This window comes from Psammomys obesus, unplaced genomic scaffold (assembly GCF_907164565.1).
Source record: "Psammomys obesus unplaced genomic scaffold, mPsaObe1.curated_primary_1811, whole genome shotgun sequence".
Lineage (NCBI taxonomy): Eukaryota > Metazoa > Chordata > Mammalia > Rodentia > Muridae > Psammomys > Psammomys obesus.
The window spans coordinates 43,448,171-43,465,966 of NW_026593286.1; the positions used below are offsets into that span (position 1 = coordinate 43,448,171).

Here is a 17,796-nt window from a genome sequence, read left to right on the forward strand (position 1 = left end):
ATATAAAATATTTTTATTAAAAATTACAATATTCAAAAAAATAAAAATAAAAACATATGTAAAGAGATATAGTAGTATCCAATTCTGGAAATGCATGTAATATTATAATATCATAAAGGTGGTTATGATAGGTTGTATTCTGAATGAACCTTTGTTCCTAATTTCAAAATCTGGGGTAACATGCTTGTATTTTTTTTTATAATAAAAGACCTATTTTATTTTTTATTAAATTTTTTCCATATAATAAATTTTGATAATGTAATTTCTTCTCCTCCATGTTGTAATCACCTCTGTGCCACTTACCCAGGGAAGATTTTTACTATGGATAACGTCCTACCTTTTTAGTTTTAATTAAAAAAAATGTTTTATGTGTACAGATATTTTGCCTTCAGGTATATCTGCACATTACATGCATGCTAGCACCCACAAAGGCCAGGAAAATTCCCTGGAACTGGAGTTATAGACAGTAATGAGCTGCCATGTGGGTGGAGGGTATTGAACCCTGGTCTTTTGGGAGAGCATTCAGTCATCTCCCCAGTGCTAGTTTCTTACCAATTAAATTATGGTAGTTCTGTTTCTAGTTAATAAGATCATATGTTCTTCTCACATATTTTATGTGTGAGCTATAAAGAGTAATTCAAATGGCAGCATTATTGATTTGCCATTATCATCATTCAGCTTCATATGAACGATCCACAACAACTTTTTGAAGACCATACATTAAAAAAAATAATATCTAATGTTTTTTGAGCATTACAAAGATCCTATACATGGTACAAACTTAATTTCCATAATGACTCTGAGTTCTGGACAGCCTCTATTCCCAAGAGCCATATAATTAAAATGCAATTTTATAAAATGTTATGATTTTCTTAGGGTCTCATTAGATAGTGGAAACCATGGAGCTCAAGTACAGAAAGAATTACAGAGGTTCCACCACTTCAATATGAAGGAAGGAAGCATGAGGAAATAAAAACCACATACAATTAAACATATAGACCATAACTGTGAAATCAGATGTGTTGTGAGAAATGTATACAACTGTCATAGTATTAAAGATAGAAAGTAGAGCTGGAGGGGACAGGAGCTTCACAGGAGAGCAACAGAAACAAAACATCTGGGCACAGGGGTCTTTTCTCCAACCAAGGACCATGCCTGGAGATAACCTAGAACCCCTGTACAGATTTAGCCCATGCAGCTTAGTGTCCAATTGAGTTCCCTAGTAAGGGGAACAGGGGCTGTTTCTGACATGAACTCAGTGGCTGGCTCTTTGATCATCTCCCTCTGAGGGGGGAACAGCCTTAACAGGTCACAGAGGAAGACAATGCAGCCAGTCCTGATGAGACTTCATAGGCTAGGGTCAGAGGGAAGGGGAGGAGGACCGCCCCTATCAGTGGACTAGGGGAGGGGCATGGGAAGAGACAATGGAGGACCGATGAGATTGGGAGGGGCCGAGGAAGGGTTCTACAGCTGGGATACAAAGTGGATAAACTGTAATTAATAAAAAAAATAAAAATAAATTATGAAAAATAAAGATAGAAAGTAATTCTAACCCTCAGAAAGTCTACTGTGCCAATATAGAGTAAGGTTATACTTGTTAAGGACAAACAGTGGTCTATGTTTTGTGCCTATGAATCAGCTCTACCTAGCCTTAACATAAAAAACAAAAAAAAAAGACCGCAGAGTAATGTTCTTTTGTATCCACTTTCTTATACTGATACGACTCTTTTCAGTTTCATATATATTACATATAACCTCTTTATTAATTTATGAATTAGTTTTTCCTGCAAGGAACTTATCATTGACTAAACCCATTTTTGTATTGATGGGCACCAACTTTGTTCTTCTACTATTAATTTTTCTTTTCTAGAACAATTGTAATGTATCAATGACATTCCATTTGTAGGGAGTCTCACTAAATTGGGCATGGCAATTCATATGAATGGCATCTTTTGCATTATTTTAAGCCTTATTTTTAGCAAAGCTTTGCAAATTTTTTGTGCCTTGTTTTCAGAGTACTGAGATTAAAGACATTGATCACTTTATCAGATCCATGAAGTACTTGCAGGTGAAATGAGGCCTCATGCCTGCTAGGAACGCATGCTACTATCTGCGCTACATTTCCCATCCCTTCAAGTTATTTTAAAAGCAAAACAAAGCTTAATTTAATTTTCCCCTTCAGTGAGCATTATGAAGATATCAGTAGTCTCAGTAGTTGAACAACTTTAATATCTTGCATCAAAATAGGAAATATCAGTCTTATTATAATCTTACAGAAAATAATGTCCAATAATTTTATTGACTAAAATGATTTTTTTATGGCTTACAGACAGTCTTTGTCAGAATAAGGTAATTTAGTGATGTTTGATAGTCACGAATCTGATCCTCAAGTTAAGATACTGTAAAAAAAAATAAAGGAAAATAATTCGGTGATATTCAGCTTTCAGATTTGATTATTAGCAAGCCAAGTCATGGTGTATTAATGAACTCGAAAAATTCATTTTTTATCCTGATGTAATGGCATACAAAGAAAAAAAGAATATCTAATTTTAAAACACTGCTTCAAAACATTGGGTAGAATGGGGTTCCTCCTAGTAATAATGGTGATGTGTGTCTTGGCAATAACCATTTTTTTCTTTTTCTCAGGGGTGAAGGTTTGAGACAGGTTTCTTTGTGTAGCTCTGGCTGTCCTGGACACACTTTATAGACCAAGTTGGCCTTGAACTCACAGAGATACACCTGCCTCTGCCTCCCTGAGTGCTGGGATTACAGGTGTGTGCCAGTGCACCCAGCTAACCCATTTTTAATATTTTTTAAACAGAGAATTAATTAATTAATGACACATCATGCTTTAGTCAGTAAAGGGAGCTGCAGAGTCCATAGCTCAGCAGATAAGGCCCTCAGCTCAATTAGAACCAAGCTGAAAATGATGGGTTTTGCTTTGTTGCTTTGAGGCATAGTTTCTCTGCCTCGCTGTGGCTGGCCAGTAACTTACTACGTGGACAAAGCTGGCCGTGAACTTACAGAGACCTGTCTGCTCTGCCTTCCGAGCACTAGAACTAAAGCTATGTGCCACAGCACCCATTCTGTCTTCATTCGGGTTTGAAGGTGTGTGGGCATCAGCAAATCTCTATGGCACATATATTTTTTTAATAAGAAGAAAGTTTGGCTTCACACAGGCAACCACTTTTTTGTGACTGTTTTAGATTTACCCTAAATTATAAGAATTTGCATAGACAGGCTCGGTTAACATGGTTTCCCACTCTTTCCAGTGGTGCCATCTCTAAAAACTACAATAAATATCATAGCTCTGATATGGATAATATGGCCAAAACACAGAAAATTCCGTGACAATAATCCTTCACCTTACTGTATAAGCACACTTTTTCCAGCCCATTCTCACCTTCTCCTTAGACCATCAGTAAACTTCAATTTTTTTCTATTTCTATAATTTTGTCTTTTTGGAAAACTACCGATATAGAGTCACAGAACAAACACTATGCTCTGGGACTGAATGTTTCACTCGCGCAGAGTAAGTAGGTTGCTATACGCGTAGATAGCTCACTTCTATTCACTGTTAAGTAGTGTTCTGAGGTCAGAATAAAGGAAAGACTTCTAATTCACCCACTTTTTAAGGTGACTCTAGTTTTGAAGTTATTAGCAATAAGCTACACTCATGTAAACATATACATGCATATCAGTATTTGGAAATATCATCAGGTTTGTTTTTCTGTAAATATTTTAAGTTTGGTTTCTGTGTTGTGAATTTCCAAACTGTTCACAGAAGTGTTGCATGTTAAGTTTCTTAAAAGACTCACAAACTGTTTATCCTGACTGGCTCTAGCATTTTCTGTTCCCAGCAGTTACACATGAGTCACACGGTTTCCACATTCACCTCGGCATTTGGAGGTTTTGTTGTAAGCTTTTGGGTAGCTGCGGAGTAATGTCTTAGTTTGATTTTTTTTAAAGTTTTTTTTTAATTTTTTATTAATTACACTTTATTCATTTTGTATCCCCCCATAAGCCCCTCCCTCCTCTTCTCCCAATCCCACCCTCCCTCCCCTTTCTGCATGCATGCCACTCCCCAAGTCCACTGATAGGGGAGGTTCTCCTCTCCTTTCTGATCTTAGTCTATCAGTTCTCATCAAAAGTGGCTGCGTTGTCCTCTACTGTGGCCTGGTAAGGCTGCTCCCCCCTCAGGGGGAAGTGATCAACGAGCAGGCCAATCAGATTATGTCAGAGGCAGTCCCTCTTCCCATTACTATGTAACCCACTTGGACACTGAACTGCCATGGGCTACACCTGTGCAGGGGTTCCAGGTCATCTCCACGAATAGTCCTTGGTTGGAGTATGATTTTCTGGGAAGTTCCCTGTGTTCAAATTATCTTTTTTTAAATTGAGTTTTCCTAATAAATGCCACAGCAGAATGTCTTTCATGTGCTTATTTGTTATCTATAGATCCTCCTTGTCAATGAAAGGCTGTCTTTTGTCCATTTTCTAACTCTATGGATTATACACTGCAGAACACCAAGAGTTCTTGACACTAGTCCTCTGTCTCCTCTGAGGTTTGCAAACATCTTTTCCCAGGCTTAGCATGTTTTGTCATCTCCTTAAGAGATCTACTGCACAATAGCAACCTTCACATTATTCTACAGAAGAGAATGAACGAACTCATATTCATCAGCTGCTCTCAGTTCATTTCTATGGTGGCTTTTTCTTTCAGGCATCTTGCAGTTATACAGCATAAAGTGACTTTATTTAAATAAGTTAAATATTTGTGAACATTAGCTTTGGGATTTTGGAGATAGAGTCAAATGTGCTTTCTGCAGTTACTCTAAGATGTGGCAGAGTATAATAGCACCACAAAGATTCCCCAAAAAACTGAAAACTTGAATTTATAACTCCATTGCTTCAAAGAACCTGGATCTATTTTCTGCTTTATAATTTTCCCCCTTCCTTCCTTCCTTCCTTCCTTCCTTCCTTCCTTCCTTCCTTCCTTCCCTCCTCACTCCCTTCCTTCCCTCCTTCCTTCCTTTCTGAAAGTTATTTTATAGAGCAAAATGTAAGAACTTTTTTTTTTGTAGGGAGGGTAATTCATTATTAAATGCTAAAGTAACTTTTAAAGATTCTTAATCCCAAACATTTATGTAAACAGTCTTTTTTTTTTTTGAAGATACAAAAGACATTATAGTTCAGCTTTAAATGACTTCAAGATTTAAGTCAGTTACTGTTGTACAAAGATCGTGTGAATTCAGTAGAAATATATTCTTAAATTATGGTGAAAAACAATGTTACAACAGTAGATGCAAAACCAAAACCTACCTAAGATGGAAGGTAGAAAGTGTGGGTTTTCTTTTCTTCTTTCATTTTAAACAAACAAACAAACAAACAAAAAAGTAGTTTATAACTATTTCTTTAATGAAACATTTGGGTTCCTTATACAGCTGCATAAAATGTGCCAATTTAACAATGCAGCTACGCTTTTGTAGCCTTCGAAGCTTCTTTCTCTAAGCTCCACAAATGTCATCTTAATGGCATTTGCCATGGGTTTAGCATACTGTTCCCATCCTTTTAGCATTTACATTTCTATTATTTTCTCATAATTTTTCTCCTCCCATGTATGATAGCATACATTTAAGGTAGATTACCAGATAGGCAATTGCTATGTGAAAGAATATGGAATGCTGCCAAATATTTTCTAAGAGCTATTGCCAAACCCACAATAACACTCACTTATTGTATTCTCCTTAGCCATGTTCTTGGGACAGTGGTGGTGGTCATCATTGTTCTCCTTGTCATTACTGTCTTTCTATTGGGGTGGGTGCTTAGTGACACATACTTCATGGATGTACAGATGGTTTAAAAAGTCTTTATTCTATTTATCAGGTGTAACACATGAGTCATGAGGTTTTTTTTAACTCATTTTTGATAGTTTTACAGAATGCACAAAATTCACATTCGTGTAAGAAGTGCTTAGAAATGTAGCCCATATATCCATCAGAAATATTTCTTTATAATCTCTCTTTACATTTTTCAAGGTGCTTCATTTAGTATTGTGACGTTTATTTTACATGCATAACAATCGGATTTTTTTTTTTTTTGTAAAATGTTCAGTGTCTAACACTTGTTTCAATGTCTAAAACTTGGCTTTTTCTCAAATAATGCTTTACATGTTGACTTCTACTTTGCCTGATATTAAATATTTCCAAGCGTGAAAGAAAGGGGGGGGAAAACAGGTGATTACCCCTAGAAATATGAGTTCACCTTAAATTATGCTGAAGAGCTAGGCAGAATAATTATTTCTTTAATGAGATATATCTTCCTTTCCCAAAATTTCAGGCCTCCTGTGCAGTAGCTTGCTGGATCACAGCATGCTGCTTTGTAAGTCAGCCCATTTTTTTTTAATTACTCAGAAAAGCATTAATATTTCTTTTTTTTTTTTTTCAGAACAAAACAACAGCTTACAGACTGTGAAAGGATCTTCACTAACCCTGTATCTGACAGAAGGCTAATATCCAGAATATATAAAGAACTCAAGAAGTTAAAGAAACAACAAATCAAGTAATCCAATTAAAAAATGGGGTACAGAGCTAAACAGAGATTTCTCAATAGAGGAATAGTGAATGGCTGAGAAATGCTTAAAGAAATCCTCAGCGTCTTTAGTCATCAGGGAAATGCAAATCAAAATGACCCTGAGGTTTCATCCTACACCTATCAGAATGGCTAAGATCAAAAACTCAAGTGATAATACATGCTGGAGAGAATGTGGAGAAAGGGAATCCCTTCTCCATTGCTGGTGGGAACGTAACTTGTACAACCACTTTGGAAATCAATCTGGTGCTTTCACAGACAATTAGGAATAATGCTAACTCAAGATCCAGCCATATCATTCCTAGGCATATATCTAAAATATGCTCAACCATATAACAAGGACACTTGCTCAACCATGTTTATAGCAGCTTTATTCATAATGGCCTGAATCTGGAAACAATCCAGATGTCCCTCAATTGAGGGATACAGAAATTTTGGTGCATTTACACAATGGAATACCACTCAGCAACTAAAAACAATAAACTGATGAAATCTGCAGGTAAATGGTGGGAACTAGAAAAGACCATCCTGAGTGAGGTATCCTAGAAACAGAAAGACACATATATAATCACTTGTAAGTGGATACTAAATCTATAATATAGGATAAACATACTAAAATCTGTACAGCTAAAGAAGCTAAGCAAGAAGGAGATCCCTAGGTAAGATGCTCAATCTTCATTCAGAAAGGCAAAGAGGATGGATATTGGAAGAGGAAGAAAACAGGGAACAGGACAGGAGACTACCACAGAGGGCCTCTGAAAGAATCTACCCAGCAAGGTATTAAAGCAGATACTGAGACTCACAGCCAAACTTTGGGGAGAGTGTGGGGAATCTTATGAAAGAAGAGGAGGGAGAAAGACCTGGAGAGGATTGGAGTGCCACAAGGAGAGCAACAGATCCAAAACATCTGGGCACAAGGGTCTTTTCTGAGACTGATACTTCAACCAAGGACCATGTAACCTTGAACTCTTGTGCAGAAGTCGCCCATAGCAGCTCAGTCTCCAAGTGGGTTCCCTAGTAAGGAGAAGAGGGACTGTCTCTGACATGAACTCAGTGGCTGGCTCTTTGGTCACCTCCCCCTGAGTAGTGCGAGGGGAGGCAGCCTTACCAGGAAGACAGTGCACACATTCCTGATGAGACCTGATAGGCTAGGGTCAGATGGAAGGGGAGGAGGACCTCCCCTATCAGTGGACTAGGGGAAGGGAATGGGAGGAGAAGAGGGTGGGAAGGCAGGACAGGAAAAGGACCAGGGAGGGGGTACAGCTATGATACAAAGTAAATAAATTATAATAAATAAAAATTTTTAAAATTTTCTTTTTCTTTTTTTTTTTTTCTAAGTGTTCTTACTCCAATGGTGTGGGCTTTCCTAATACCTTAGAAATACTTATTGTTTTTCTAATGACCTCTCCTCTACATGGCGTGCCTCCTTGTCAGTAACTCAAATGCCAGGTTTTATTCCTTCATTACATTCCTTCTTTACATTCTCCTCCACCAGGTAGGCAGCTGTTGCTATTGATAGCTTGCCTTCAGCTTATGTTCAACAATTAAACGCTAATAAAATTGGCCTTCAAGTTAAACAAAAAAAGACCTATACTTTTAAAAATGTAATATAGGCACATTTTTGCCTATCTGATCATAAGACAGACTTAGATAGCTATCAAAGAAAGATTAGAAAGTAGCACAAAACTATAAACATGGTTATATTTATTATGAATTCTAATTATGAACCATTTCAGAGGATTTCAGGGAAGTTGTTTTTCACGTTCAAGGCAATGAATAGAAGAAAACTGATTATTTCTTTGGTAAAAATATGTAAAAGAGTGCTGTATCTTAAAACAGAATTCTTTTAAGATATAGAAATTTTTTTATGAATATCAGCTTTAATATTATAAATCATCCAAACAAAATCATAAGAAACAACATGTTGAGAAAGCATAGAAAATATAATCATATGAAAGAAGGGAAGTTAGTATGATATGGAAAGGATAGGAGCTCTACAAGGACCAAATATATCCGGGCACAGGGTCTTTTCTGAGACTGACACTCAACCAAGGACCATCTATGGATATAACCTAGAACTTCTGCTCGGATGTGCCCCGTGGTAGCTCAGTAACCAAGTAGTTTTCCAAAGTAAGGGGAACACGGACTATTTCTAACAGGATCTCAAGGGCAGGCTGTTTGACAACCCCCCCCCCCCAGGGGAGGAGCAGTCTGTTAGGCCACAGAGGAGGACTTTGCAGCCAGCCCTGAAGATACCTGATAAAACAGGGTCAAATGAAAGGGGAGGAGGTCCTCCCCTATCAGTGGACTTGGAAAGGGGCAGGGAGGAGACCAGGGAGGGAGTGCGGGGTTGGGGAGGGAATGAGGGAGCGGGATACAGCTGGGACACAGAGTTAACAAAATGTAACTAAAAAGAAAAATAAAATTAAAAAAAAAATAGTCCATATGGAAAATGTTAAGTGAGAAAATGGCTGTGCTCTAGGCTACAATATTTATCTCTTGGAGCGCTTCTAATAAAGGGATGGAGAACTGAAAAAAAAAAAAAAGAAAAGAAAATATAACTATAATACATTTGTGAAATGAGATAAATTTCAAAACTAGCGTGGTCTCCATATAAAGTTCCTTCTTGATAATCAAGAAAGCAGACATGGGGTATGATGATCAATCCTCATTTAGAAAGACAAATGGGATATGCATTGAACGTATGACAGGAGTCTACCGCAGAAAGCATCTGAAAGACTCTACCTAGCAGTGTTCCAAAGTAGATACTAAGACTCATAACCAAACCCTCGGCAGAGTGCAGGAAATCATATGAAAGAAGGGGAGTTTGATGTGGAAAGGATAAGAGCTCCACAAGGACCAAATATATCTGGGCACAGGGTCTTTTCTGAGATGGACACTCAGCCAAAGACCATGAGAGGATAAAACCTAGAACCTCTGCTTGGATGTGACCCGTGATAGCTCAGTAATCAATTGGTTTCCCATAGTAAGGGGAGCAAGGACTATTTCTAACAGGAACTCAATGACTGGCTCTTTGACCTCCCCACCTCCCAAGGGAGGAGCAGTACTGTTAGGCCACAGAGGAGGATTTTGCAGCCAGTCCTGAAAATACCTGACAAAACGGGAGTCATATGAAAGGGGAGGAGGTTCTCCCCTATCAGTGGACTTGGAAAGGGGCAGGGAGGAGATGGGGGAGGGAGGGTGGGATTGCAGAGGGAATGAGGGATATAGCTGGGATACAGAATTAACAAAATGTAACTAATGAGAAAAATAAAATTTAAAAAAAAATTAAAAAAAACTGCCAAAAAGTTTTAAAAAAATAAAGTTCCTTCTTGTCTACAGAATTCCAAATTGCATTGAGTAAGCATATTTTTGATGAGATGTTTTGTATTGCTTACAAAATACCCAATAGATCTTTTGATACCATATAGCCACCTCATGAACTTGCTTTTTAAATGCTCTAAAAATTAAATGACATAAGAAAAAAAATTACATAAGCTCCTTTGGGTATGTTTCAACATTGTATTTTCCTTCAAGAAAAAAATTACTGGGCATTTGCTATCCACCTGATATAAGAAATAGAAATAAACAGGTATTGATTCTGAAAATGACCATGTGGTAAAGACAGAGAAATAAAATACCTAATCAGGATATTCAGTAATTTTCTATTTTTGAGAACAAGAAAAAATAGAATCTAAATTAGTTGAATTCTATTTTCATCTTAATCTAACAGTGTTATTGAGGTTGGATATTTTTCCACTGACACCATCAATGGCTGAAATATGTGCTCAAAATTCACATCTTAGGTTTTATAACAGAACTCAGACTTGGCTATGAATAAAATTAGCTTACACTTGTAAGCAGGACACAGGGTTGTCCTTAAAATACAAGATGATTAAGGAATTGTTACATGACTCAGAATTTCCTAAATGTCCAAATTTAAAATTTCATTCACAGTAGACACACACACATACTGACACACACACAAACACACACACAAGGAAGGGGGTTCAACATTACTATTTATGTTGTGCTAAATGTCCTGAATAATAAACATCAAAAACAATTTTCTAAGAATTGGAAAAATTTTAAGAAACTATAGAGCATTTATTCCTTAGCTTAAAATATGTTTTCACTAAATTCCAGGAAAAAGTCATTTTGCTCACTGTTCTTCTTTACATCGTGCAGATATTACTCATTAATTATTACTCATTAATTATTTTGAGATGGGTGCAAACAGATAAAAGTATCCATGATGCTCTAATGAAAGAAATTTGCATGCAAGCATTTGCTAACGAACATAAGCATTTAGTTAGGATGAAGTCCTGAAGTCTGTTCTCATGACAGGATGAATCTATTAGTGAAGCTAAGTGTTTGCAGGCCTTTTTCATTTCCAAATATTTTGTTAATGCCGGAAACAAGACAATCTCTGGCTTGTAAAAGAGAACAAACCTCCCTAAAACATCTGGCATACTTACACACTTTTCGCTGTCAAACACATAACACAAATGTTTATTTGACTCAGAATCTTTGCATATGAAAGTGAATATCCTCTTGTCAGTTTTATCATCTGCGCAAAATGATATTCTATGAAGTTGGCAGTTATGTTGGATTTCCTGTGAACACAAATGGAAATACATATAATTGATTATATTTTCTTCCACATTCTAAAGTGTCAGCCATGTTAATAATGCATCTTACAGTTTTTAAAGTATAGCACGCATCTGTCAATGCTCTTATGATTTCATTATGCCCCAAATTTAAACAAATACATCAGTGGATGTGAAACCTCTGACTCAAGGTTGAATTAAGATGCTCACTGAAATAGCACACACGCTACCACATGCTGAATACAAGAGGAACAGAGTTTCTAAGCTACAACGACCCGTAACATACAAAACCCACATATTCTTTAAACTGTGAACATTTATGTGAGAGAATATTGAGACGCAAAAGATCACAACATCTCCACAAGCTTATAGGAAAAGACCAAATTCTTCCAAACTCTTTGCATTTTGTGACACTGGCAGTAACAAACATTGTATGTAGTCTAGAAGAGAATCACTTCTTCACAAGTTCCACAAGCCCCAATAACAACCAGCTATAGTTTCCCCATTAAATATCAGGTCTTTTGTTTATGCATTCACTCTTGAGCTTTCTATCCAGGCAGGTCTTCCTGGAATTTTGGTAGTATAGGGTTAATAACACAATAGCCTGCAGATGATTGAATGAGTGCTTCCAATAGGTAAAAAGATAAATACTAAACCAGAAAGGTACAGCTGCAGCATGTGTGTGCGTTCATGCATGTACACACACACACACACACACACACATACACCACACCACTGAATTATGAAACTTAGAATCATCATCACTATTACATATTTATCTTCATAGTTTTGTGAAACACATTGCAGTTGGAAAAATCTTACGTTTTACTTAATTATGACTGATGAAAAAAATACAATCAATACGAGTCATTTATTTCAAAGCACATTACAACACAGAATATTAGTAAGAAACTCTGGTCATCCATAGTATTTAGTGGGTGTTGTGAAAGGTTAGAGATGGAAGTGATTATAGTTTCATCTAAAGCTGACTAGGTGACTGTCTTACCAATTTTAAACATGATAGTGTCCGCTATAAACATACTACAATATGGTTTATGAATCAAAACATTCATTCATTCAAGAGACTATCATCAAAATAAGAAACAAGGATGCCAAGAGTCTTTTCGCACTTTGCATGCGTGCTTGCTTTAATTTATTCCATCATTCTTATTTCTATTGTGTTCATCAGATTGAAAATAAGAACTTAGATGTCATAGATCATAAATGCTAAGACATTAGTCTATACCAATGCAATATCCCCAGAGGTTGGCTTAATGACAAGTAATGACACTTGTTTGATGAGCTTAACTATTAAATGAGAGGGATACTGCATGACTAGTCTATTTTAACATTCCTATCTATCTACTTCTATAGGGGAGAGGGATATTGCTAGAGAGACTACTATGTAGGCTCTTTAAACCAGTGAACTCTTAACTGTAAAGAATAATTGGCTCAATTGTGACATTCCATATATGCATGCAATCTATTTTAATCATTTCTAGCCCTTTTTCCATCTTAAGTTCTACTAACTCATTTTCTCTTCTCTGAAAAGTCTCCCTGCTATTTTAATAGTCTTGTTTTTGTCAATAGGCTATTAATGAAAGCATCTTCTCTTTTTTGACCTTAATGTTTAGATAAATAATGACAGTGTATGTCTCAGGTCTTTCCTCTATTTTCCCCTGAGAGTACAATCATTTTTAACATTGATACCTATTTTTTAATACAAATAGTCAATCAAATAACAGCCCTGAGCCATGCTGCAGTTTCTGAACACTGATAGCTAGTATATGTCAATAAAATCATGTTTGTGATACATAAGGAGAAACTATCACTATACAATTCAGAAAATGACTTATTATTTCTTTGTACTTATAGGACAAATTGTAAAAAAAAATGCAAAACATAATTTCTATAGCTAGTGGTAGAATATGCTGCCTTTCATTTGCCCAACAACCAGTACAGTGACAGAAGGTGTTTGGTAGTAATCAGTTTGGAATTATCTTAATATCTGTTTATGTTGGTACACCCCAGGAAACGTGCCTATGGGTATATCAGTACATGATTACATTGATTACATTAATTGTAATCAATTAACTTGTTAGTTGTGTGTGTGACCATTCCTTGGGCAGGACATTTATCCATGAATAAAGTAGGGGAGAAAGTTGAGCAGTAACATGCCTTTATCACTGTCTGCTGTCTGAGACTATGCTGTCACTGGATGTGCCAAGACCCTTCATGATGCTTTGCCAGCCCCAGCACCACAGACTGTAACAGGTACTGTGAGGTAAAACTCTTCCATATACTGCTTTTGTTGTAGTATTTTACCACAACAATAAAAATAAATAAATTAAGGTAGTTAGTGAAGTAATTTTCTTAGGAAAGGTATCACATTCCATTGTGATACTTTTTTGTTTCTTTTGCTATGACTTTGTTTTGGGTACTGGGGATTGAACTCAGAGCCTCTTGTATGTCTTTTTTTTTTCTTTATAGAGTTAGACAGTCCACCTTGTAATAAAATTCATGGCTATTAAGCGTAGAATTAATTTGGTAAGATGTGATAAAGAGATTAGGAAATAAAACATACAGTGAAGAAATACATATTTTATTATCAATACCTTTTCATTACAGCTAAAATAAAAACATGCTTCCTTCTGTGACCCTTGTTTCCAGAACTGCACATTCTCCATTTGGAGAACAACTAAAAGAAGCAACAGTGAGAAAAGCATAGGGGCTAATTGCTACAGAGACTGCATTTATTTTACCACTCAACCGGGAAAGAAACATAGTTCGTGTAATGAAAGGCCATTCTAGATTAGTAATGTATTTAAAATCCTACCTTATACACGTATCTCTATCTATAAGTAAATTTAAGGGCTTCATGTTATTTGGCTTTTTTCATGAATTCCAATTTAAATAAAGTGTTTTTATTATTAGATTCATTTATCTCTCTTGGTGGAATGGTTTCTAAATTTATGTGTCAGTCAGTGTTTCCTGTGAAATATACTCCCTCCCTCCTCTCCTTTTTCTCTCACACAGACCACATGAGTGACTTCTCCTGAGACCTGAGTACTCTGAGACACTCAGAGGAACAAGAAGAATCCAGACATCAACATGCTGACAGTGTACTGGGGACAAGGACTGATGTTTAACAGAGCTTGTAACTCCCTATTTTAGTGGCTTTTATTTTTTCAATGGGAAGAAAAGATAACACTTTCTGTGTGTGCACTTATTCAGGTCTTTCAGTAGTGCACACAGTCAGTCTTGACATGTTCCTACAAAGCACTGGAGTTAAGTATCAGTTGTTCTATTGTCAGATGTAGTGAAATTGGATTACAAGATATCAGAGGGGCTGGAGAGATGGCTCAGCAGTTAAGAGTGGGGCTGCTCTTCCACAGGTCCTGAGTTCAATTCCCAGAAACCACTTCACAACAATATATATTCGGATCTAATGCCCTCTTCTGTCTGATGCCCTCATCTGTCTTACAGGCATACATGCAAATATAGCAGTCATATGCGTAAATAAATAAACCTTTAAAAGATGTCAGTGATTTTCAAAATACGAAAGTTGTTTGTCACATTGGAGAGGGATATGATAAATGTGTTTCTTTCTAATGAGCTTATAAAACTTACTTTTGAGGAGATCATACAATAGGCCCTTTGTAAGAATAGCTGTTAAATATAGGAAGTTGAAGGTCTGGGACAACGAAGGACACTGGTATCACTGGTCTGAGTAAGACTGTCTATAGCAATCAAAAGTTAATTCACTAATGTTCCGACAAACTCTGTTGCACTAAGAATTTACTAGTGGAGTTCACTTGTGAAAAGCATAGTTTCCTAAGTAACCGCTTAGGAAATAGAATGGCAGGCTGACAATGAGAGACAGTGGCAGAGATTCAAACACAGGGTTATCCAATAACAAAAATAACAGCAGGTAATACACACCCAGTCTCTTGACCATCTTGCCTTTATTTTCAATGAATCACAGGCCTGTTCTATACAAAAACTGATTTTAAAGTCTCTTTGAATTTTTTGTTTTTCCTGAGCAATTATTATCCACTAGGCCTTTCTTTTTTTCCTTTCTTTCTCTTTCCTTTATTCTACTTTTTTTGTAATTCTATTCTCATATTTACAAATCAAGAGAAAAATGTCTCTGAAATCCTGGGTAAAAAAAAATCAAAAGCTAGTGAAGCAGCTTAGACAACCTGGAAGATACTGCTTACTGGCTTAATAAGGAAGTTAACCAAGTGGTCAAAAAAAAAAAAAAAAAAAAAAACAAGAACAAGAAAGAAAAGATATGACTGAACTACTTCTTGGAATCCTTTAGAGAAATCTTCACCATCATTCATCTATAGAAATGCCCTTTTGTAAAAGGCAGATTAAAATCATGCAGCACGTAACAGGTTAAATAAAAGGTTGCAATGCACAATCACAGGTCTCTCACTGATTTGATGACACTGGTCCACACGCATGCTTCCTCAGTCTTACACATAGACAGATCCCTCACACACATTAGTGGTGATTGACAGGGGGTGTCTTAAGTCTTTACATTTTATACTTTTCTAAGGACATGAGATTATTACTCAACTGAAAAGTCTAATGAAATTATAGGTATATGATCTATTAAGTAATATTTGTATTTTCTAAATATTTTAAGTAAGTAACAATGAAGTATTTAGATCATTCCAAGTATTCACTGATAGGAACTAGTTTACAGGATATGGGTTAGGTGTATGCTCTAGTGCCCCTCTGTGCTAATTGCTTTCTTGCCCTTTCTGCACCTGTCATTTGTCTAATGAATTTCTCTCCACTGAGCCACTGTTTGGGACATAAGCCTGACTTTTAATTACCTTGTATATACAGCAACTACATATATTTGATGGTGCACTGGGGTCACCCTTTCACTCGCTATTACTTCTCTTTGCCTCTAGCCCCTCAGTAGAAGTTGAATTGGAATAGCTGTAATTAAAGCCTTCAGTTCCTTATTTGTTGATTAATTGGGGGTGTGAAATAGGAAATCACTACAAGGTATATTAATAAGTCTTAAATTCATGTCTTGAATTAGAAGGACATCGTTGTTCTATAACAATGAATCTAGGAACAGGAACCACATGTGTATCCATCCTAAGTTCCATCAATTATTTACAAATACATTCAGAGATTAGGAATCCGGGGCTGGAGAGAAGACAAAGCAGTTAAGACACTGAGGAAGCAGGTCCAACTCTGAGCACTGACATGGCGGCTCACAACCATCTGTAACTTCAGTTTCAGGGACTCCAATGCCCTCTTCTGGCCTCTACCACCATGATGCAGGTGGTGCCAGAGACACACATGCAGACAAACACCCATTCACACAAAATAAAATAAAACTGAAAAATGACTGTAGGATTCTGCAGACAAGGTGGGGCCTTAGACCTCATTTTTGCAATTGTGCCAAGTAATTGCAAAGTAGGTATCCCAAGAACTGCCTAGTCCTTTGTCTAAAGAGCTCGTACCCAGTATGGTAAACTGTGAGTGTGTCGGAAATGTTTCATGGAATAGGGAGGAGCTCATGAGTTTGAAACTGTGCACTTATTTCATTTCCTGCATAACTCACTGCAAACTAATAGTATGTAAAGAGCCTCCCTATACAAATGAAAACACAGTGCCGCTCCAGCCAATTCCATACAGCTGGGTTTTAACAAATCATGGGAAGCCAATGCAACATACCATGTCCAAATAATGCTCCCATGGGGACCCAGGAAGCTTAACAGAAGATGGAGCAGAAAGGATGTTAGAACCATGGGAGGGGTGGAGAGCTGCGGAATACCTAGGCTTCTGGGAATGACATGCCGATTGCAGCCTGAACTCAAAGCAGCTCTGACTACCTACACAGGTCTTGCACAAGACTGGTCCTAACCCAAATCCTGAGAGCAGTGGGAAGAGGCACACAAAGGCCCACTTTTCAGGAGAACCTCTGTTGAGTCGATGGTGTGGGGAGAGAACATTTCTTCAGGTGGACAACAAATAGGAAAGTAAATATCGCTTCCCTGTGTTTCTTTAAGCAATACTAATAACACTCACTGGGAAAAAAGTAAGCGGGGAGTAGATGGAGGCCTAATTGGACAAATGAAGAGGACCACTGGGAGTAGGAAGGAAACGAGGAAAGATAACTGTAGTACCTATGACCAGAATACACAGTACACATATGACAATGTTATAATGAACTCCATTACTGTGCATAATTAATATATGCTAATATAAATATGCCTTACGGTTTGTTTTTAATTGGAGATAAGGCGTGTATACAGCTAACTCAGTTCATATAAAGGCATTATGTGATCTTAATTCAATCTCATGTCCTTATTCAAACCAAACCAAACCAAACCAAACCAAACCAAACAAAAATCCAGATGTACAAAGAATTTTAACTGTGTGTACATGTTCAGATAGAGCAGCCAAGCAGCTGTGACACAGGAAGAGGCAATGGAGGAAACTGAGCATGAATGAGTATGGATATTGGGATTCAAGGCCAACAACTTCCACGGAAATAAACTGCTATTGTTTAAGGTGCCCAGCCTTTTGCTTCTTTGTTATAGCAGTCCTAGAAATGCATCCA

The 17,796-nt window shown here is 37.0% G+C and overlaps 1 protein-coding gene across 4 annotated transcripts in view; it reads right to left on the reverse strand.

Annotated features, from left to right (window-relative positions):
* Positions 1 to 17,796, reverse strand: part of Gulp1 (GULP PTB domain containing engulfment adaptor 1) — a 280,339-nt gene that overhangs the window by 27,773 nt on the left and 234,770 nt on the right. For all 4 annotated transcript variants that reach the window (XM_055617032.1, XM_055617034.1, XM_055617031.1 and 1 more), the window contains one exon: positions 11,070 to 11,207. In XM_055617032.1, coding sequence (XP_055473007.1) covers positions 11,070 to 11,207 — 138 coding nt within the window. The remainder of the gene's footprint in view (positions 1 to 11,069; positions 11,208 to 17,796) is intronic.